Source organism: Antedon mediterranea, chromosome 6 (genome assembly GCF_964355755.1).
Source record: "Antedon mediterranea chromosome 6, ecAntMedi1.1, whole genome shotgun sequence".
NCBI lineage: Eukaryota > Metazoa > Echinodermata > Crinoidea > Comatulida > Antedonidae > Antedon > Antedon mediterranea.
The window spans coordinates 25,269,423-25,293,484 of record NC_092675.1 but is presented as its reverse complement, the minus strand read 5'-3'; the positions used below and the strand labels follow the sequence as shown (position 1 = coordinate 25,293,484).

General features: G+C 31.2%; 1 protein-coding gene across 9 annotated transcripts in view; it reads right to left on the bottom strand.

The window, feature by feature from the left end:
• Positions 1-24,062, bottom strand: part of LOC140051066 (microtubule-associated serine/threonine-protein kinase 2-like) — a 75,397-nt gene that overhangs the window by 4,808 nt on the left and 46,527 nt on the right. For 8 of the 9 annotated variants that reach the window (XM_072096146.1, XM_072096150.1, XM_072096149.1 and 5 more), the window contains 17 exons: positions 17,236-17,384; positions 16,802-16,953; positions 16,496-16,552; positions 13,357-13,468; positions 10,172-10,345; positions 9,856-9,954; positions 6,563-6,686; positions 5,794-5,861; positions 4,782-4,867; positions 4,133-4,307; positions 3,550-3,641; positions 2,602-2,682; positions 2,336-2,406; positions 1,773-2,000; positions 1,335-1,562; positions 867-1,116; positions 496-746 (listed from right to left, as the gene is read on the bottom strand). In XM_072096146.1, coding sequence (XP_071952247.1) covers positions 496-746; positions 867-1,116; positions 1,335-1,562; positions 1,773-2,000; positions 2,336-2,406; positions 2,602-2,682; positions 3,550-3,641; positions 4,133-4,307; positions 4,782-4,867; positions 5,794-5,861; positions 6,563-6,686; positions 9,856-9,954; positions 10,172-10,345; positions 13,357-13,468; positions 16,496-16,552; positions 16,802-16,953; positions 17,236-17,384 — 2,397 coding nt within the window. The remainder of the gene's footprint in view (positions 1-495; positions 747-866; positions 1,117-1,334; positions 1,563-1,772; positions 2,001-2,335; positions 2,407-2,601; positions 2,683-3,549; positions 3,642-4,132; positions 4,308-4,781; positions 4,868-5,793; positions 5,862-6,562; positions 6,687-9,855; positions 9,955-10,171; positions 10,346-13,356; positions 13,469-16,495; positions 16,553-16,801; positions 16,954-17,235; positions 17,385-24,062) is intronic. The other variant, XM_072096151.1, reaches the window with a different exon arrangement.

The following is a 24,062-nucleotide window of genomic DNA, read 5'->3' as shown; positions in this document are numbered from 1 at the left end:
ACAAGGAAAGTCAATCATGCAACAAGGTTGAAATAAAAACATCAAAGGGAAATTCTACAATAAAAAGACAAAATGAAATAAAGCCACAGCAAATTTTCACATCAAATATACCTACGGTTCTTATGTCCTGTTCATATATTACATTATAGTTTGAAAAATGCCATATACTATACACATAATATTGTGCAGGATATAGACTGGACAAAACATGCACACAATATATAGTAACAATCATCAAAAGCAAACAAAAACATGATAAATATAAATAGTATGATTAAAGGTAGCTTAAAATTAGTCAGTATCTTTGTCATTATTGCTTTTATGTAAATGGAAAATTTACTTAATTTGGTGAAATCTGACATTGGACAGGATTTGAACTGGCAGGACCCTGGGATTAATAACCACAAAGCTACTACTCATCAAAGCAAAACTCCACTCCATAAGGTAAATTGAATTATAAAAATTAACTATTATTTTAATAGTCTATATATGTACCTGGAGGAATGACTAATGAAAGAGTGTTAATTGATGCAGACTTTGTAACTGATGAACGAGACTTTCTAGCATCTCCTTTAGGTGTTGATATACAAGGCCATTCTACCATGTCCTCCTCCAGTGAGATGGAGAGCTTGGGTAGCATATCCTTAAGACTCGGCTTTCGCATCAATCGACGCCGCGTTCTTGGAGAGTTTTCTGTTGTCTCGCTCGTTGAAGAATCAGTGTTTGAACTGCGTAGCATGCTACAACTGGAAAGGAAAAACCATAAGAAAATAATGCAAATACAGATTTTAGCAAACATAACAGTTCTCCAAATATAGTAAAATACAGGGCCTGGTTTTTAGTAATGACGTGAATCCTTTACTTACAGTCTAGGAGAATTTGGACCAGAGCTATCAGTCTTAAGCAGGGAATCCTCTTTCAAATCTGATGATGTATCCAAATCGGTTTCCGTGCATGAATTCGCTCTTTCCCGTTTTTCAGAATCATCCGATGACTGTGAAAGGCTACTGTAGGATTTGCTGAAGCGTGGTGAAAGAGTCGAAAAATGTGAATAATCTGGAAATTCTTCATCATCATCATCTGTCTCAACTGTGTGGTTGTATCGGTCGGAACGTGCTGTCAAATTAAAAACAATACATTTTTAGAGTAAGAACTCGGAACATCGCAGAACAAAAACACAGGCCTCTTGTTGGTGTGTTTTTCTTCTGAGATTTAACAGCGGTACTGTGATTGTCTACATTTTGCAGATGTGAAAATGGTATTAGTTCCCAAACAAAAAACTATTTCATAGTATTATAATCATTATCCAGTTGGTAAAATTTAATTAAACGTACAATCAAAGTAACTGGTGTCATCCTCTCCCTCAAGTGCTGGTATAAACTCCACCTTCTGCCTCAGCAGTGAAGTCCAATCAAGTTCATTAAAAAACGGATGTGTCTTGACTTCATGTGAGCCGCCAGTACCTAGCCTAAACTTGGCTTCTTCATTTAATAATTTTGTTATAAGATCCACTGACTCTGGAGTTAACATCTCATCTTCCTCTTCTGGCCATTCCAACTCAACTAAAAATGGTATAAAATAAGTACTGATTATTTGTTGCTACAAATGAAAGTTGTGGTATGGGCTAGGTCTAGAAGTCTAAATCAAGAAACTGCAGATGTGGAACAAATACAATAAGATTTTGTAATTGTATATTTTTTTGTGTGTAATTGTAGTTCAGTAAAAGTAAAGATCAGTTTTTTATTATATAAAATTGACATGATAAACTATACCATTTGTTGCTTGAAAGAACAATTCATCTGGAGTGTCACCAAAGAATGGAGGACATCCTACAAGAAATTCATAGAGGCAGATTCCCATAGACCACCAGTCAACCGGCTTGCCATATCCCTGTCTTAAGATAACCTCTGGAGCTATGTACTGAGGTGTACCGCATACTTGCTGATCTTTGAATTGTGCAGTATCTTTATCCAGAGAGTCCTCAAACAGATTTGTGGTTACTGATGAAAAAACAAATAATTATAAATAGTTTAATTTTATATACATAGTTTTTCTGTCAGTGCCACAGTTCCAACGATGTAGTGTCTCAAAATAAATAAATAAATCTGTCATCAATGACCAAGTTAAAAATAGATTTCCTAAAAGTTGTTAGTCCCAGAGCTATCTTCAATTATACGAATGTAACGTATTGTATTAGTCAGAGCAATGGGGTCATCAGGATGTTTGTAAATAGACTTCATAAACAGGGCTTCATATTTATTGTTATACACTTAAACCCTTATAAAAACTGAAAGACTGATAATAAATGCCTATAAATAAATTGTTCAATACTTACAGCTCATAATACCCATTCTGGACAATCCAAAATCAGTTAATTTGATGTGTCCTGTTGATGTTATTAAAAGGCTATCAAAGAGATACATAAAAAGATTATGATTTATAAACTCTAAAAATACAGATATAATGTGGTTTGTTGTAATTACCAAACAGAAAGTAATAAAAGCTTTTTTTATCAAATGCAAATTAAATGCCAACAAATATTTAATATAATAATACATGTTGATAAAAATCGTTATAATTTATGAATTGATAGGAACTTACTTATCTGGTTTTATGTCCCTATGTACAATACCATAACTATGTAAATATTCTATGGCTAGTACTGCTTCCGCAAAATACAACCTAAAAAACCAAACAGAAACACACTCAAATCTTGCTGTTGTCCCAAAATAAGCAGTTAAACGTTCTTAACATCATTTTCTTATTTTGTGAATATACTGTAAATTACTGTGGAGTAGCTTTGTATTTTAGTCTGTGGTCTTGAAGTTAGTGACCTACAGGTTTACATTCGAGTAGTGCAAAACATATAACAGAAAATTGTGAATCAACAACAAAATGTTACCAGACAATATTACTGAAGTACTCATTACACTTTATTATCTATTAAATCTACAGTATGTTAAAATATTAAGAACAAAACTTTTATTTTTGCCATTAATAAACATTGATTGCTTTTTCTATTTTCATAACACAATGACACTACATCAGCTGAAGGAAATTAAATCAAGGACACTTTTCAGTAATCGTAACATTTAATCATAAACATACTAAACAATTAAAAGTACTGACAAATGATGGAAAGCGAAAAAGCATCCAACAAACCTGAGTCAAGTTAATATTTGATTTCTATCATTACTTTTGACAGCAGGATATATTAGCCTAAAGGGACAACCTCTAATAATATAGATCAAGAAAAATACAATCTCCTTCAAAGAACACCAAAATGATAAGAGGCTCATGTCTTGAAATGGTGAATGGCATCAAAGAGCATTGCCTCGGGCTACCTACAACTAAGATTTCCTGCCATCAAACAGCACGCACTTAGGTTAAAAAAACATAGCTTATCTTCAAAACTATGCAAGTTCAATTTGCTTAGTATTCAAAAGTTATATAGTTTTTATAATATAAATTTATTATTATTATTATGAATTAACCAATACCAATACATGTGTATGAGAAAGGTATTAGTACTGTATGTACTATATTTACCTGGCAGTATCAAAGGGTAGAGCACCAATATTCTTAAGTAATGTTGCAACATCTCCTCCTTCTACATACTCCATCACAAGGCATAAATGTTTCTAAAAATAAGAAAGTCATGATATTTTACTACAATATCAATAATCCAAATTATTTGGTACTTTTAAGGAATCCATGGTTTATGTAGACTCTTTCATTCTTTTCTGAGTTTCTGGTTCTTTCTTTTAATTTTTAGGTGTCCATTTTTGTTTCAAGTTTTTTGGTAGATTTGATGTCTTTAAAAGAAGCTTATAACTCTTTACATATGCTGGACAAACAAGAATTGTTAATGATACTGTCCAGAAGCTGTTTTAGAATACAAGTACACAAATCTGAATCCATTCAATCATCAATTTTGCACCAGTTTCAATTATAACAAGATCAAAATTAGAGATAACAATGATAGCATTAATCACATCATTAACTTGAGTGACATCTTCATTGGTTTGATTTTATAAAAGCAGGAAACAGCCTTCTGAAACCTAGAAATCATCAAGGAAAGCCTGTGCATCCTGTTGTATGTTCACAAGTGGGTGACAAAATATTAACTAACCTTCGTCTCAAAGCTACAGTACATTCCAACAACAAATGGATTCTCTGCAAACGAGAGAATATCTCGTTCTGCAAACACCTGTTCGACTTGATTTCTTAGTACTAGGTTGTGCTTACATATTTTCTTCATCGCAAACCTTTGTTGTAATCTCTTGTGTTTCACTAGATACACAGCCCTGTAACGCAAAGGTTAAAGTTCATTGCACATGGAACAAGTATATTCTTATAATACAGCAGAACCCCTCCTTTGTCAAAATATATTTAATCTTTTAACCTCAGTCTGTGTAGTATCACTTTAATATTCATTGATACATAGACAGACATACTGTAACCTTTACCATATTGTTTATCATTGCAATAAAAGTGGGTTTCCCCCACAAAAGAGACAAAAAAAGAACCCCTTCTTTGTATATTCTATAGGGGACAATTTTTAAATAAATGAGGTTTGTAATACTGCAGCCAACCCCTATTAAGGGGACAATCTCTATTATGGGATACTTTGTTGGTCCTAAAGATGTCCTAGATGATGTAATAGGGGTTCAACTGTAATCAGTTTTAGTAGTAGTAGTAGTAGTAGTAGTAGTAGTAGTTTCTTTTCACAAATCTTTACATTACATAGTTGTTATTGCAATAAAATATAAACTCCATACCCATAGGCTCCGTTACTAATGATTTTCAAATTCTCAAAATCATCTTCGCTCGGCATTTGTAAACTATTTCTCCTTTTGCCTTTCTCCTTTATAACAAAAACAAATTTGAAATTAGAAAATATATCAATGGACAAAATATTACAATGAATACAATAATATTTGTCACAGAATCTTTACTGGTGTGTACTTATTTAGCTTTTTTGTGCAACATTTACTGTTTTTTTCGAAATTTCTGTTAAAAAATGTGTTTCAAACTAGAGTACCCAGGAAAGTTCAAAACTGAATAATAAGTGAATTCTGAATGACGTTGGAATGGAGTCGTCTGTCTGACAGTGGTAAAAGTCAATCTATTTCAATACCCGACATCAATTAGGCGCTTTCTGACCTATAATCCATGTCATGGCTAAGTTCTTCCTGCCTAGATAATTTAACGGACAAATACTTTGCCAAAGTTCTTTTTTGCATTGGACTTGTAAAATTGTTAACTAAAAAAAAAACTACATTACTGTGAATGACAATGCAAGTTTGCAGGCTTGGGTAAATAATTCAATTAGTGTGAGGGACATTCGGCAATGTCCATCAATCAGTATGCATAACATATACCAATATATCAAATAGAACATGTAGTATAAAAAGTCATATGAGCAACCCAGATACAAAGTTAGTTCATAGTGAATTTCTTTAAAAAAAAACATTTACTCAAATGCATGATATACAGTATCATAAATTTACATTCTAAACATTCATTTTAACCATCTCTGAAAAAAAGAGTTTTGGTACAAAAATATAGACAGTACCAAGATCAACCAATATTGCCAAACAGCACAAATTACCTCTTAAGAATATTTAAAAGTACTTTCCTAATTTCATTTACAAAAAAAAAAATAGAAGCATAAATTAAAATTACAATATATATAGAAATTGTATTTTTTAAAACAATGTTTTTGTTTAAAAAACTACTAAAATAAATAATAAATTAATTAAATACCTAATATTTTCCCATTGAACTAACCTGTTGCTCAGGACTGCTGTCACCACCACCATTCAAGCGTTCTTGTAAACACAAGCTGGTCGTCATTTCTAGATTGAATCGACATCGATAAGCAGTTAGTTTATTCAATTTCATTATTTACTTTAGTAACTTAACTTAAATTGAATCATTCAAGTATATATATAAGTAACCCTATCACAGTTATATAACTTTCTACAAAGTTTCCTAAAAGGAAGTGGGTCTATATATATAGATTTGGGAATACACGCTGTTGTTATTCTTACAAGGATCATTCCTATAAATAAGGAAGCCATTTCTTTAATGACGTTCAGCAATTGATGTAATGGTACAGATTCCTTATAATCCAATATAATGGAAATTACAATACTACTACTTGGTAAGAATATTATAAATGTTAAAAGGTGTCACTAAGTTGATATAGGACAATTTTGTCATTGTCATGTGACAGAATTAAACATAAGGCATGTGACATTATACATACATACCACAGCTTATACATTATAACACTTTGGGACACCACTATTTAGTTTAAGAAAAGCTTTTAAGTTTTTTTTTAATCTTAAAATAGCAAAAGCATTAGGTTGAAATTGAAAAATAAAAGTGGTCTTAAAAGGTAAACCATTTGTCAATGTTCGAAACAATAGCCACTAGTATCTTCCATAGGGTAAATTACCTTCCTATGCATAAACCTAAAAAAACCATTAGGCATAATGACTATACATACATGGTTTTATAAAAATCACTGTTTCTCACAATAAGGACAACTAACCTAGTGGGTCTTTGGTAAGTCCAAGCTGATTGATGATGTACTGGGGGACATCAGCTGTTACACCCTTTTTGGCATGTCCTTCAGCTGCTTGTAGAAAATCATAGAATCTTTCAGGATCAAACTCCTAAAAAAGAAAAACAATTTGTTTTCATTTTAATTTAGTTGTTATTATGCAAGCCTATCAAATAGTGATTTCTTTTAATTTAAGACATACACTATTTTAGCTATGAGAAAACTATTAAACAGGATTTAAAACTAGGACCTTATGATTGAAAGACAAGCATACAGTTCATACAGTAAAACTCATATCAAAGAGACACATTCAGGGCATCCACATTCAGGACCCAACCAGGTGTCCGTTAATAGGAGTGTCCCTTGAATAGGGATGTCCCAAAGGACACTTCAACTGCAATTGTACTTTTAGATCATTTCTATTTTTATGTTTTTAATATTTGAATATTAACCTGTAATTAATTCTTAATGGTTGTGAACTATATTGTATTGTAAATGTTTCATCCATTTTTGTACAGTGCTTTGGTCTCTAGGAAGAGTGATAAATCATAATCTATATATAAATTTACGTAAGGGCAAAATTCGGTAAATCGCGCGTTATTTCTAGAATGTGTACTCGATGGTATATAAAGTTGGTTATAATCTCGGTACTGATTTTAACCACCTGATGTAACCCTGTTTACTAATTAAATTTAGTTAGATAATTAGTTATTGACAATTAAAACGAATTTAGGTTCAACCATTTGCCCCAAATAGTGGTGTTTTCCGATCGTGGTATACACTGTCTAATGGATGTCCTCATGAAAAATACCTGTACACAATAATACGAGGATACTTCGCATTTTCCTATCTCCTCCTACGATAATTGTTTTTAATAGCTGAAAACCGGTTGAACAGCTCGAGTAGAGTATCATAATGTTGAAGACAAGCCGATTTTCTTTAAAAAATACTATTTTGATAGATTTAATATACGTTTATACAAATGTATTGATTTGCGATGAATGGAACATTCCAAATTATTTGGTTTAACCATGCTTGCATACCTCCATGATTTAACACAAGTAGGTCAATTTATGGGCCCTTTGAGAATAAACATAAATAGTATTGTAAAGCTATACAATACTGTAAATAGGTATTAACCACTTTTGATAGCCATTTGAATCGCAAATTTCTTATTGTGTGCGTTGGTAGGCCTACTGTTTATTATAATCTATATATAAATTTACGTAAGGGCAAAATTCGGTAAATCGCGCCTTACTTCTAGAATTTTTACTCGATGGTATATAAAGTTGGATCGTACTTTCGGTACTGATTTTAACCACCTGATGTAACCCTGTTTACTAATTAAATTGAGTTAGATAATTAGTTATTGACGATTAAAACGAATTTAGGTTCAACGATTTGCCCCAAATAGGGGTGTTTTCCGACCGTGGTATACACTGTTTAATGCATGTCCATCGTGAAAAATACCCGCATACAATAATACGAGGACGCTTCGCATTTTCCTATCTCCTCCTACGTTAACTGTTTTTAATGGCTGAAAACCGGTTGAACAGCTCGAGTACAGCATCATAATGTTGAAGACAGGCCGATTTTCTTTAAAAAATACTATTTTGATACATTTAATATACGTTTATACAAATGTATTGATTTGCAATGAATGGAACATTCCAAATTATTTGGTTTAACCATACTTGCATACCTCCATGGTTTAACACAAGTAGGTAAATTTATAGACCCTTGGAGAATAAACAGAAATAGTATTGTAATGCTATACAATACTGCAAATAGGTATTAACCACTTTTGATCGCCATTTGAATCAAAAGTGTGTTGGTACTGTTAAATATAATATAAACAAATATACTAATAAACTTTATCACTGTGAGTGTGGGTAGCCCCTACTTTTAGATTAAACACATAATAATATAATACTTTATTACTGTCAGTTGTTTCTCAACGTTTGTATTAATTAATAATTACAAAAATATAAACGTATTAGTGGTCTTTAAATGTACTTTACTATTTCAATCGAACAAAAGACAGTGACAGTTTTAATAAAGTATTAAATCGGAAATGTTTTACTCTATTTAGTGGTATATTATTTATAGGCCTATAAAAAAATTTTCGTTACTGAGAGTGGATAATAAAGAAATATATTAAAGAACCATTTAATATAAAGAATATATTAAAAAATTGTTCCTCTTTGTATCTATCCTCATCCCCAACGCTCAACTCTAATGTTAGATACAAAACCCTAAACTCTAATAGATACAAAATTGGGTTTGTTTAAATGAGTCCAAATAACAAATTTGGACTCATTTGTGACAAGTTTCTAGGTGCTAATTTTGGTTGACTGCATAAATCATTGTGTCTATTTATTTGTTTCTGTAAAAGACAATGTTTTATAGTCCTGCCGTACGTACATTTGAAATCGCCAGTTTTTTTACGCTGAAATTACTATGTATTCGAGAACCATCTGTGGGCACGAACTAGATGGTACGCGAGCGAAGCGAGCGTACCGTCTAGTATAAACAAATATACTAATAAACTTTATTACTGTGAGTGTGGGTAGCCCCTACTTTTAGATTATAAACACATAATAATATAATACTTTATTACTGACAGTTGCTTCTCAACGTTTGTATTAATTAATAATTACAAAAAAAAAAAAGTCGTGGTGGTGTATCGTTACATGTACTTTACTATTTCAATCGACTATGACAGTAACAATTTTAACAGTTATTAAATCGGAAATGTTTTACTCTATTTAGTGTTATGTTATTTATAGGCCTATTAAAAAAAAACCAACCCTCAATAATGTTAGATACAAAATACAAATTGGGTTTGTTTAAATGAGTCCAAATGAAACATTTGGACTCATTTTGTGAGAAGTTTCTCTTTTGGAAGTAATTCGCACGGTGCTAATTTTGGTTGACTACATAAATACATAAATAAATGTTTTATAGTCATGCGGTACGTAGGCCTACATTTTGAAATCGCCAGTTTTTTTACGCTGAAATTACTATGTATTCGAGAACCATATGTGGGCACGACCTAGATGGTACGCGAGCGAAGCGAGCGTACCATCTAGTAATAATAATAATAATAATAGTCAGGCTACAGTGGCATCTATGTAAACATGGGTGGGTTTACATTAAAATTATAAATAATAATAACAGTCAGTAGGCCTCAACTGAAAATCCATTAAAAAACATTCTAAATGTATGTATTAAATACATAATGAAACAAAAATATTTTTTAAATTATTTGCTATCCTTACTAGACATTCCAACAATCGAGCAGGCCTTGAAATAATTATCAACAATTCACGCATGATTTTCGAAAAAGATTTTGCAGTGCTTTGTGATCGACGAGTAGCCTAGAGAATAGAAGAAAAAATATATATGTTTTTTATAAATTATATAAAATTCAATTATCAAAATATACTAACATATAAATATCACGAATTGTTCTAATTAATAAATTGCTTTTTGTAGAATTAATTTTACATTAGTATTGGAAGTCTCTAAATTTTATTGATTTAAAACAAGCATATTTCTACTTATTAAATGTAAGAATGAAGACAATTACATTACCTCTTCTATTAATTTATTCAAATGTTCAGTTAATTCCACAAAGTAGAGAGAGGAGATATGACCTTCGTGTGACCTTTCAAGGCAATTCCTGGCTTGTTCGATAATCTGATGAACAAGGAAAGTGTAGACAGCATCTCGGCTCTCCTTCTCCTGTGAATACTCTTCAATAAATTTCTGGAAATACAAATATACAATTTAAAAAGTTTGGTTTTTGTTAATATGATTATTATATAAGATTCAAAGTGTCTCCTTTAGTTTCCATCATTATTAGTGGAAGAGTGTGTCTATTTGAGTCTAAATTTGAGTCTAACGCTACAAAGAACCTCAAGAATATATATTGCACATTTTTATTTGCATAGTTTTAGATTTTGTGTTCCACTTTTTAATACTGATTTCAGATAAATTTTCATAATCAGAAAGAAGGAAACCCTACGTTCTCAGTGACAGGACAAGTTTGACATGGTGTAAGGCCTCTATAATTAAAAAACCAGGACATGTCAATCGTATGATCGATGACATTTAAGAGAATATCCAGAATATTTTACAAATCTTAAGCAGAAAAATCAACAGTGAGAAAGACTTTGAACACATTGTACAAACGGCAATGAAACATAAAGTATTAACTGTCGTAATTAACAGTGTCAGATTATAAATGTAAATCACCTTTCGTGACTTCCTTACAACCATAAAACGATGACAGAGTGCAAAATGAAATCATTATAAACTACACATTTCAGTGTCTGAATCACTATTGCCTTTATTGATCATATTGTTTTAGAATTAAATTTATGATGTTATTTAGAAACCATTCTGACAGCAACTAATATTTTTCAAAATTTACCCAATTTTAGTTGATTCATTGGACTCAATTCTCCTTTTTTTTAAATGTTAAATATACAGGCCTTGTTATTTAAGGCGAGCGAGTGCGATCACTCACCTAACACACTACTAAACTGCTCTTGAGGAGTGCGATTTATAACACGCTTAATTTTGGTAAACTTCTGCAAACCAAAATACAAACAGCACATCTACAGCAACCCTAAATCTATTGAGGAGTGCAATTTGTAGCACACCTATAATTTTCAAAAGACAAGGCCTGAATATAGGGGAGAATATTGACACTATCCTTGTTAACTAGAAACACTTTCAATTTTTTAACATAGACTTTTTAATACAGTGTAAACTATGCTATGAAAGCCCACAGGTATGCTATGTGTTGAGTAGACTTGGATCTTAGGGCAAGTTTACACAAGTCTTATGTCTACTGAATGGCGTATCCTGAAAGCAAACGCATGTGGAGGAAGACATCTAGTCAAAATGTCTGCACAACAGTTTAGAAATGAAACAATTTATGCAAAGGTACATAAAAAGCTTATTCAAAACATGTTGTTAATAACAAAGTTTACTATAATGTATGAAATATTGCATAAGTTTTGGACATATTTATTTAGTCATAGACACGGTTATAATATATTCCTCAAACATTTTAATACATTTTCGAAAATTGTCTCTAAGATATTAAAGAACATTTAAAAATTCTATGACGTTTTTTGACTGCGACTCAAAATCCAAATCATGGAAATTCTTGTGACCCTAAAATAAAGTGGATATGGCGGAAATATCAGGTTGTAGTAATCAGTATGGTTTTGGAGATCATGCAAACATTTTGTGTTTTATTTTGTGTACTTTCCGCATTTTCTTTATTTAATCCAAAATTTTATAAAGTTATTTATTTTGCAAAATGTGTTAACTACATCTAAGGGTACTGTAGATCTTATACAGCAATACTATAAATCAACAGTATAAATGTATTTTTAAATTGTGCAGACATTATTTGATAATGGTCAAGCTCTGTCTACACTATCAAACTTTATGTGACCAAAAAATATGATGTGCCCATATATGGACATGATGATGTCATATCTTATCTCTTATCACTTTTTTTGTCACATAAAAACGAAAGCTTTTTTTATTGGGATATCCTTTGAATTGTGAAATAAAAGGTTACATTTTTCTTTGTGCCATATAATTTGCAATGAAAAGATTAAATGTCCAAAATCAATAGTAGGTTCATTTAATTTAGGTCAGAAAGTATAATGGTCAGTGATATTTGTTGATGACAATTTTATTGTAAAAGCATAAAATTGTCAAGAAAAGGAATGTTTGATCAATAGAACATATCGACCTGGCTGTAAAATCTTTTCCGGAATAATACCTAAATTGATATACTTTTGTGTTTATTATTCATATGGCAATACAATAACATTAATTCTTTAATTTAATTTCAAAATAAATAAATTTAGAAGGCAATCTGATAGCACTGCATGGTACCTACTGTAACTACACTTTTAATACTAACTTAACTTTCTCCCCCACAACATTTTCTATTTCAGTGCATTATTTTTTTACTTTTTTTACAACCAGAGAAACACAGTTTTTAACTTAAATAGTTCAGCAACAGTACTAGTCTGACAAATTAAAATAATATCACCACTATCTTGACGAATGCGTGGTACTATAAAGCACAATTTAATTTAAAGCGTGTTTAAAATAAGTCATTTCAATTTCCAAATATGCCCACTATGGAATTTACCATTATAGCTAATTATATTTAATTTCATTGAAAAGTTCATGTTTGTCATTCTCTTATCTAATGATGTAGTCAAATATACGATTTCTTAAGAAAAATATATTACATTAAAAAAAAATCGGTCTAAACAAAACACTTGTATTTCACAGAAAATAATCTAATAGTTAAAGAATAATAATAATAATTATATTGAAAATTGTTTATTCCTTCCATTTTGATTTGCCAAGCTTGTTTTCGTGCAAAATAATAGTTAATCTTATGTTTCTTATGTAGCCATCAAAATGAATTTAGATCAAAACTGAAATATTAACTTAATTTAATAGGTAACATTGATAAAGCCAGTCATTTAGACTTTGTTTCACAACGCCTACAAAATACACAATTGAAGTTATTTTTTAAAAAAGTTTTGCACTGGCTCCATAGAGTTTATTTAAAATATCACCAACTGGGCCCTCTGGGAGACCAGTCATTGACTGAAGAGGTTACCCAGTATAAATATATATTTCAATCAATCAATCAAATCAATCATAGAATTGATTGATTTTGTTTTCGCTTCCAATATTACTATACGATACTAATTAACGATGACACTTACCTTTAATTCTGTCTCCATCTGTTGTTTGGCCTTTGGAAACCTATCTTTGTATAGACTGTTCATTAGAAGTACTTCAGAATCCAGACATATGCTGGAAGAACTTGGACTAGCACTATGTGAATGAGAAAATAAAAAAACAAATATTAATTAAGTAGGAGAAACATAAACATTTCATTGTGGAAACACACATTATTTTGACGTTATGTAATAACTACATCAATGGAGTATAACAAACATGTCAGTACATATGTACTGCACCTATTCCTATATGGATAGCTTCTGTAATTACTCCAAAAGTTAGGCAAGCAAACATAACCAATATTTAATAATACTTAATATTAATCCTTAATAGTAAACATTCATTTCTGAAAGCATAACCGTAAACACTAATACTGTACATTTAGCTTCAATTACCTAGAATTGTAATACAATTCTAGGTAATTGAAGCTAAATGCAGTACCTGGAAATTAGTAGCAAAAATGTTGTTTTGTTATCTCATAGCATCACAATCTAAAACCCTAAGTGAACCACCCATCAACCACAACCTACCGTATTATATCAGATTGAACTGTATACTCAAATATATTATTTCAAGGTATGTTGTAAAGCAAAAGGACTATGTAATTGTTAAAAAAAAGTATTGGGTCAATTTGTTTTTGTATTGTTTTGAGGTTCGTCATAAGCCAATTATAGCCTCGACAACATGGTAGGTATTTACATAAAGGAAACAATTGTCAATCCGTGAAGTACGAGACCTTGTATCGGAAGTTGAAGACAACTATATGTTGGTAAATTTATCAACCAAAACAAATACATTAGGTTTACTAGGACAAGTAAAATGAATTATTCATCTAAGCCTTAATAAGAAATAATGATGCTTGACACCATTTAAGTCATATAAACCAATAAAGAGTAGTTATGTATTTTCAGCTTAAAATGATGCAAGTTGATCAACTACTGATTCATTTGAATTTGTTTAAGAAGTCTAGAATTAAGAAAAACGAATTCACCAAGCTTATTTTGCACATATGTTCCAGAAACACAACTAAAACCAAGTAATGTATAATAATAAATGCATGATCCAACTCTCCTAAAAATAATAGATTATTATAAGTCATAAAGTGGATTAGTGGTTTGTGAAAATGAAAGAAAACTCAACCAATAATCAATCATCTATTTTCAATCGCATGGCATTACTCCAAACATTAATTTTGCATGGCACAATAAATGTTTGTGGCTAGGGCATGTGATGTTGAATCAAATGGATTCAAACGCATACGCTAAAAAAACCCATGTTGAGTCAGAACATGAATTCTGCAAAAGAGTACAAGTATAAGATGTTGATTAACTGCGGAATTACATCCAGAATAATCTAATAAATTAAATAAGTTATTAATACTAAAACTACTAAACAATGAAACAGGTATGGTTGCCCTTAGTTTGGTATCTCTTCAAATAGGAGGGTGGGAATGACCCAAGAAAACTTTTGTTATAGTATCTACCACTTTCGTTCTTGAAAAAAATTGTAAAAAAAGTATACCATAATTTATAGTTATGTTAAAACATTAGAAGGTTCAGAACATAGAAAGGACACATTGTGAACAAGGACTTTTTCTAAATAAATAAAAGGTTTAGCATTATATTTATTCTGATCAGGGTGAAAAAAACAGGATGAGGTGACATGAGGGTGGCCCTGAAATGTCAACCAGTTAATCAAAGACATAATGAGTGCGCCAGTACAACAGCTTTTGAAAGAGAAGATTACTGTACACACAATCTTATACGAAAGTTTTCTCTAAACATAATATAGGTTTTCCAATATGGTCTAAAATCAACATTTAAATACCTGAATAATATGATAGAAATTTAATATTATCCCCTAGCAATCACCTCAGTATGATTATAGAAATAACTGAGGTGATGGAAATTAAAAACTCTTAATAATAATGAGGCTACAATTTACAAACAACCAAAATTAGAGCATTTGGAGCAAACAATTACATCTCATCTATTTACAGTGTAACATTCTTAACGTAATGAAACAAAATACAATGTAACCTATTTATTTGTCACAGCATCAGGAAGATTTGTAACATAATTTTAAAATAATAAATAACATTCGTAAAATAACAAAACCGATGTACAAACACATGAGCGGATAAACAAAGCTTAATCATTTTGTTTTCATAAGTTTACTAATGACAATACGCGGTAAAGAAATACTAAGCCAAACAAAGATCTCTAAATTCAGAAACTGGTTTGCATCATGAACTTATCATCATTATAGACACATGTACTCAACGTCCACACAAACCAGTACACGCTGGACCTGTGGACTTAAGGGGGATTTTTTTTGTACGATTGCTGATATGTGAGTCACAGCCAGCAATTGAAAACACTCAACATTAACTGAATCATGATTTTCTTCGCAGAAACTATTGTTCTCTTTACCTTCTTTCACTTTTGCATTTTTTCATACACATTATAAATAGCCAAAAACATGTTTTAAAAATGTTGTTTGCATCGCACCTAAATATATCTTCATTATTCAGATACTAATTGAAAGTTATCATGTTAACTCAAAAGAGAAAATAGAAAAGACAAATTAAATATAATGTTACCACTTTTATTTTTCCCAAAAATGAAATTATTTATGTCATTGTCAATAATTGCATTAAATAAAAAAAATCTTCAGAGGCTTTCCAAAAAAGTGTATTCATAGCAAATATTTATGTTTTTCATTTAATATGAAACATCCAAAAGTAGTGTTCATTATGACCACACAGATCATTATTTTAATGCCAAATTAAATAGTAATTTATGGGACACTTGCTAGCCATGCTTAACATGCAATGCCAGTTCCTATTTTACATAAAACTAGACCTACTTTAATCCAGGTTGTCATTGCTTCTTTTGTAAAAGAAAACTTTTCATTTGCATTTTGTTCGGATTTGAATGTAAACTAATGAATATTCATGATCAATTGTGATTATGCAACTATGCATCAAATATATTCGCATACTATTTGATTAGGTATTATTTTATTGCCTAATTTGCATAACACATACTTCATTCAATGTTTCTAATTTGCATAACACCTGACCATGCATAATAATGTGCAAGCAGCTAGCATATTTACTTGTATAAAGCATGAGCATGGTGGTGCCACCGTAAACTGTTGAAACTGGGCAAGTTGCTGTGGATTTGCAAAAATTATGTTTTCAACTTTGTTACTTCCACCTACAAACAATATTATAAATATTTTGGCATGCACTTTCTCTCTACATTATGTTTGAGCAGTAGTCAAATTTTTAATACAACCATCACGAAATTTACTAATATTTTTTAGTAGAAATACTATTTTTGTTACTTATTTTACTACTATTTTTTAGTAGAAATATTATTTTTGTTACTTATTTGATTGGATAAGTTATGTGTGCCTTACCTAAGACTTCTAGATCTAGGCCTCATTCTCCCCTCATCTTCTTCTGGTACTGGTTCCGGTTGACTTCCAAAGTGTTCAAAGAGAAGGTTCAAGTCATCCATTGTAGGTTGGGATGGTAGTTGGTTCAACCGTTCTTGACTGGAACATGATGACTAAATAAAAATTGGTGAAATACTATTATTTCTAACATTGTATATTAGGAAAATATAAAACATATCAATCTCAATAGTTTATCAAACATATAGCTCAGGCCTGATATAGCTGAATAATATGTATGTTGTTTAGAAATCGTGCATAATCTTGCATTACAACTGGAAAGCTAGTAACATCAAAATGATTTATAAATGAGAATTTTCTAATGTATTAATTGTAACATGAATAGCTAAATACAGATTAGTAACCGTAGAAATTGATTATAGAAAGACACAACATACAGATACGGCTGAGCTTGGTGTATTAGTTCCATAGCCAGATGACGGCAGTGAGTGCAACGACCAGCGCCGTCCATCGGCCTGCTTCACAGAGTTGAACGCAAAATGTAATCCATGCACAGCGGATGGTCTTGGGCTATCAGCTGGACTTCCTATAAACACAAAATTAAAAACATGATTGATTCAAGTGAGGATGATTATACAGTGAAAACAGTCTAATATCGATTTGTTATTTCTTGCTTGAAGTATGTGCCACATCTACATTTAGAGCCGATGTGATAGTCACCAAAACCAAATTTAAACATCCAACATGTCGATTTCGAAAAACAAGATGCGATCTCAGTCCAATTATAAAGTAGTGAAACTTATGAGCAAATACACAGTAAGTTAAACTGTACAGGGCTAAGATTTAAAGATTCTATCCGAAGAATCTTGTAAAGTGAGTACTTACATACGAACATTATGTTGGTCTGTAGTACATTAAAAATGTGTTCAAATTGTATTCCCATAAAAATGGTAATATTATTTCATTTAAATTGAAAATATTTTCAATAGGAATACAGATTAACAAGAGAACAGTTTTAAACCGGTCATTAGCTATCTCTTGTGATGCTCTTCATATTTTCAATTACCTATTATAGTTTATGGAAACGGTAATAATTCCCATTTGTAGGTTGGTTATACTTTCAATTTATTCTAACACACAAAACAAGTACTGTGTTTATCAAATAATACTGTACACATGAATTTAAAGTATCATTAGTCATAATTGAGTCATTTAATGGATTTACTATTTAACTTTCCAGGAAGAAGTCAATTCATCTTATATTTTGGAAGTTGCATCCATAGATAAATGGATGCTGTAATAATTAAGTAGTGCTTAGACAGACCATTAGTCATACAACTGTATATACAATGCAACTTTATATCATTACACACATTGGTCTATATAGTTTTGGTTAACAAAATGATAAACTAAAAACTGTTGCACTAAAATGCATATGCATATATTTGTGATTAGTTTTCAGTTTTTTGGAATTTCCAACAAAGACAACAAAACATCTTAAATGTTAGCTTGGTTCACATTTGCAAGGGTGTAAATGCAACACAAGTAAGTTGACCAATCACAAAATACTGTTTGAATGATCCATCTTGTGGTGATTGGCCAAATTACTTGTAGCCTTGTGATCCACGTGGGAGCGAAGCTTACATTACAAGTGAATGTTTGAATTGGAGGTATTATAACCAGCAAAAGATATGTTGAATTGGTTTTAACGTCTAACTGTTTTTAGTTTTGTTCTTATTTTTCACCATTTGTTAAAACATAATTTTATGTGACTGCATTTAAAAATATATTGAGGAAATATATTAGAGAATTTTGTACGTGTCTGGCAAAGCCGTTGAGAATGTTGGTACAAATGATATCAAACAGCGAATGGAAAGGAAAGGATTAAACAATGACCCACGAGAAATGGCTTGCTTGTTGATTACCAGTTCTTGCGGCTACAATTAATGTTTATCAAAACGTTCATCTTTTGTTTTTGTTGGTGATCTATTGATAATTGTTAATAGGATTATGATTTCATCCTGTTTTTGATGTTCTATTGAAGCTCTGAAAAAACATTTACGATACATTACAAGTTTAAATAATTAATTGCGGACATCAACCCCTGTGGAGTTCATAATTTTTTTAAGCCAGTTGTCAAAAGATTTTACAGTTTACTGAAAATTTCGAACTATTCTAGAAATCTTATTTTTACATAATTTTCTGCAAAAAAAATGTCAAACAGTTTTTATCAATAACATAAAACAGTAAGTAAAGCAAAATCAATAAAAATCAATACAGTAAGAAAAATCATTCAGTCAGAAAAACCAATAAATCAATTACATTTATGTGCCATATACCTCCTCCTATGCCATACCTATTAATTTATTATATTTCAACTTATTTATAAAGGGTAGGGAGCGTATGTCGACAATCAAGGGGCCCTTAATAAGTGACAGTGGCTGCGTATATACTAGTACACCGAGTTAATCCCCTACTTGTCTCGAAAGATGTACTAGGTTCACATGAGCTAGATGTGTAAACTGGACCTACGGTTTATAGTCCTTATCTGAGAAGACTCGTTCTACCACCAGAACCATAGAGTGAGTGAGGCTCGAACCCTTGCCAATGTTAATATGGCAAGTTATTACAGTCTTAACCACTTGGGCACTATACTGCTAACTGCAGTTTTGAAAAAAAATTCTGTTCTGATACAAAATCACAAGTGCATAAATCTGACATTGTCCAATTATGATAAGAAAACTAGAAGAATATACATAATTCATTTTTTTCCTCATTTTAAAGACTTATTATGAAACGTTTTTTAATGTTGGCAAAGAATAAAGCTATGGGGTTTCTTGCGATAATTCTGTGCCAGATGACTTTTAATCTAATAATAACCAACATTCATACTAAATATGGTCTTGTTTTTTTGTCAATCCTCTTAAATGCTGAACAACCTTTGTACAACAAGATGATAACCAGAATAACAAGAAAAATGGTGGGGGAAATGGAGAAATTAAGCTATTGAAGCAATGAGAATAAAAAGAGTTGAAGATAGATAGATATACTGTGCTTGTTGTACCTACTTGTACTGTGCTTGTTCATTCTTTTGATTTTATGTCAACCTGGAACTGCAAACAACTCAACTAAACTGAAAGAACTACTTTAAGAATCGAATTTTAAACAGAACTAAAACTAAGTATTTAAGCACTTATGTTGACATGGAACCGATTGTGAATACCATACTGCACGCATAACACAATTCGTATAGTTGATTTGGAACTAGTGTGGATGGGTGCTAATTTTTCAACATCTAATTCTAACTGGTCGCTACTGTTTCAACTGAATACAACTTAACTGCGCTTAACTAAATGTCAACATATTTTGTATTATTTTGAGTTTTTATCAGTTGAAGTCATATTCTCAAAGGTTTATATCGACATAGTTGAGTTGAATTCAGTTCTGTGTCGAAAGCAACCTCTACAATTCTATTTATGTGTCATTGTTAATAAATCTGTTTAATTTTGATATTAACACTTGTTAAAACACCACATTTATGGTTAATAAAAACAATCCTTTCCTAATAAATTAAATTTGAAAAATGTGTTATGCTACAGTCCATAGTTATGAGGATGTAGAAATAATTGGTTTTGTAAATTAGAGTGATTTGTAGTTACTTAAACAGATTACCTGAGGGGATTATGAGAGGAAAGGGATATCAGAGAACAAATGTAATTCTTATAAATCTGAACAGGCAGTTCTAATAGAATAATACGTAAAATCATGATGAATATTCCTAAAATTGCTCCAACCAAATTTTAGATATTGCTTGCATGAAGGAAAACATAGACTAGGGAAGAATGAACATTTCTTTTTTCAGCATACTTTTATAATATTACTTAAGATATAAGATTATATTATATAAGATTATATCATATAAGATTATATTACAAGCTATATAATTGAGTTTTAATTGGTCATTTGGCATAGTTGAATAATTTTTCTCAACTGTCTTAGTTTTAACAAATATCTATTCCCTGATAATAAATTATGCACATATTTCATATAGCCATTGGCAAATTAAATAAATCAAAATAAACAAAACATTGCGGCAAACTCAGTCTTAAAGCAATTATTAGGCCCTGTTCAGACCCATGGCGTTAGACCGTTTTAGCGTACGACGCTAAAAGAATGTGTGTCTGAACAGTTGGGGATTAGCGTACAACGCGTCGTACAACGGTTGTAGCGTTGTAGTGGAAAACGGTTGATAGTACCGTTTTAGGGTACGACGCTACTGTAAGTCAACGTTGTATCCAATCAGAACGTTTCCTGTTATGACGCGAAACAAGGTTTGACCTAGGCTGACATCTTGTATCGTCAATGTGTGAGATGGATTTCAATAACAAAAAGGCCAGAATAAATAAGGCCTAACTACACTACAAATACAACTGTTACAAAGGCTACAAACTATTATCAACTGATTACCATTATATTTTCTAACAAATGACATAAATACATGCACCTTGTATTTAAACATAGGGACTACGATCCCGTCCGCTTTTAGGCCTAGCTAGGCCTAGAGTCATTCACGCATTTCATTCAAGCTAAAAACTAGCGTGGGACATCAAGTCACTCATTCATACAAGGCAGACTAGACTGGACAAGTTTAATGCTGAAAACCCCCTAACTCCTAAAAAAATCAGTAAACAAACAAGGGGAGCTGTGTCCCTTTTATTAGCAAGTTAATGGTTATTTTCAACCGACTGGACCAAAGAATATATATCTTTGACTGGACTGGATAGACTAATCACAATCATTTTTTTCTTCATCATTACGAGGCCTGCTTTATTTTCGTAACACAAGAGCCTGGGGAAAATGTTTTTTACTACAAAATAAAAACAATAGAAACAGAAATTTGGCTTTACTATATTTTTCTTAAATAAATGCTGAGGTATGTTTTATTTACGGCAAATTTTGTCATAATTGTAGGGCTGAGATCTAGGCCTATATACAGTGGAAATAATGATGAAAACACGTGGGTAAGAGCACATGAATATGCAACTAGAAACAACCTGGATGACGTACTTCCGTTGTAACGATAATCGTACGCTATGGGTCTGAACACCTCGTTTTTTTCTCTGCGGTTTGTAACGTGACCTTGATAGTAACGTTGTACGCTAAAACGGTCTAACGCCATGGGTCTGAACAGGGCCTATATCTTGAGAAAGGTAGATCAATAACTGTCCTCTACAATTATCATAACTTGTCGGTACTCATCGCTTACAAAAAGACTTTGTGTTATTTCCATTGTTTAATAAATAGTATATTAGTACCTATTCTCTATCTGGGATTAGTTTTTAATTGAAGCCCTGTCAGAACGGAAAATGCACAAGACAGATCCCAAATGAGTAGTCGCAAATCAATATTATCTTTGAGACTGAATGTATTATAAACGGTAATTAGTTTTACATAAGTCTGTTAATATGAAAGCTAATTGTTTTTCTCAGGAGTTTGATGAGCCCTTTTGCAATATCACACTGTGCATCTTCAGATAGTAATCAACTAAGATGTAAAATAGGAGAGATACACTACAATAGCACTGAATAAAATTCAGCAAACCATTGGTTATACTGTACTAAGAAGAGGCTGCTCAAATGGTCTGAACAAAATTGCTATTTTGCTATGTCAGGATTTTAGGCAAAAGATAGCACGCCCCTTGAAGAAAATAGCTTAAAAGAATCTTGACATTTTAACAGGCTTCTTCAAATAATTGAAGGGTAAATGGAGGCTTCAATAGGACAAGGTTTTAAATATCTAATTAGTCAATAGTACGGAAGCCTTCAAATAATATTGTAAAAAAAGCAACAAAAATATAATAAAACAACAACAAAAGTGTCAACAGGAAATCATTAGTATTGTTTTGAAAATATCATTGGATTAAAATACGGAAATGAAGTGATTATAAAAACATGCTTCCTGTTGTAAAGATGGGATGACATATCATATTATAAAGGATATTTAATATCACTTGATTAGGGAGAATTATAGATGGACTTAAATGCAGAAAAAAAAAAGCAAAATAAGACTTTATATGTAACATGTATATTAATTCAGCGAGTTATCATTCCTGTAAATTATTCATTAAGAACAATGCAATGCGATGTTCCAAATTAAAATTATCTGTGGAAGGTAATTTTGTCAAGTCTACTATTTAGAATTCACAGTTGAACAAGCAGTAATTACAAATTTATCTATATTGCTGATAATTGGACCTATCAAATGTACCACAACCTATTCAGAAAGATTACTTTCAAGGAAGGTAATTTGAGTCTAGAAAATAGATTATTCAGGATTAGGTATAATGGGTAGATTTTAAAAGAAACTTGCACTTGGATCGAACGTACATTAGTGCAAGTAATTTACACCATTATTTGCAACAAATTCAGGCTTGTACGATAAATGATACCACCGGATAACCAAACTATCGGGTGACTGAACAACAAAAGAATTATAGAGTAAATGGATTTAGAAAAATTCAGAAACAATTGGAAAAATAAATTGTTCAGTCAAAACTAAATAAAAAAATGTTGTTTTGTCACTGATTGTGGCACAAACTCATGCACGTGCGTGACTATTTCTATTTCATCATTGTAAAGTTTGGTGTATTTGTAATAGCTATTCAAATCAGTAGCGACTAGTATATAAGAATACACAAACAAAATCAATCATATAATACAGTCATAGGGTAAAGGTTGTACACAATGTATATGGCACAATATATCAAAGTTATCTGTCTCCCCAGACATGGAATTAACTTCAAAACCACTGTGCACTGATTAATAAAATTATTTCCCATTTGTATTGTTTTGGGGTTTTTTTTTAGCAATTTGAAAATAATTGATATTCAAATAGAATTAATAGTTTATTTCCTAGACTATTCCTGGAGATTACTGGAAATTCCCAGTAGAAAAAAGTGGAATATTATAACCACTATTAAGTATATATAGGAACAGCCTATTTCCTTAAATGTGTGTTATCTGAGTAGGGTTTTTACACTTAGAGGTCTGGTAATGATAGAAATATTGTAGAGTTCCAGTTAAAACTGAATCTACCAATCAAATATTAAGAAGATTATTTGAAGACACAGTCAAGTTTAAGATACTCGATTGTAAAATGTGTTAATTTCAAATAAATTTTACTTTAGTAGAGTATAATGTCGGATTATAATAAATTATATATTATAATGGAAATATACATTTAGTTGTTGGTCTGAACAGAGAGG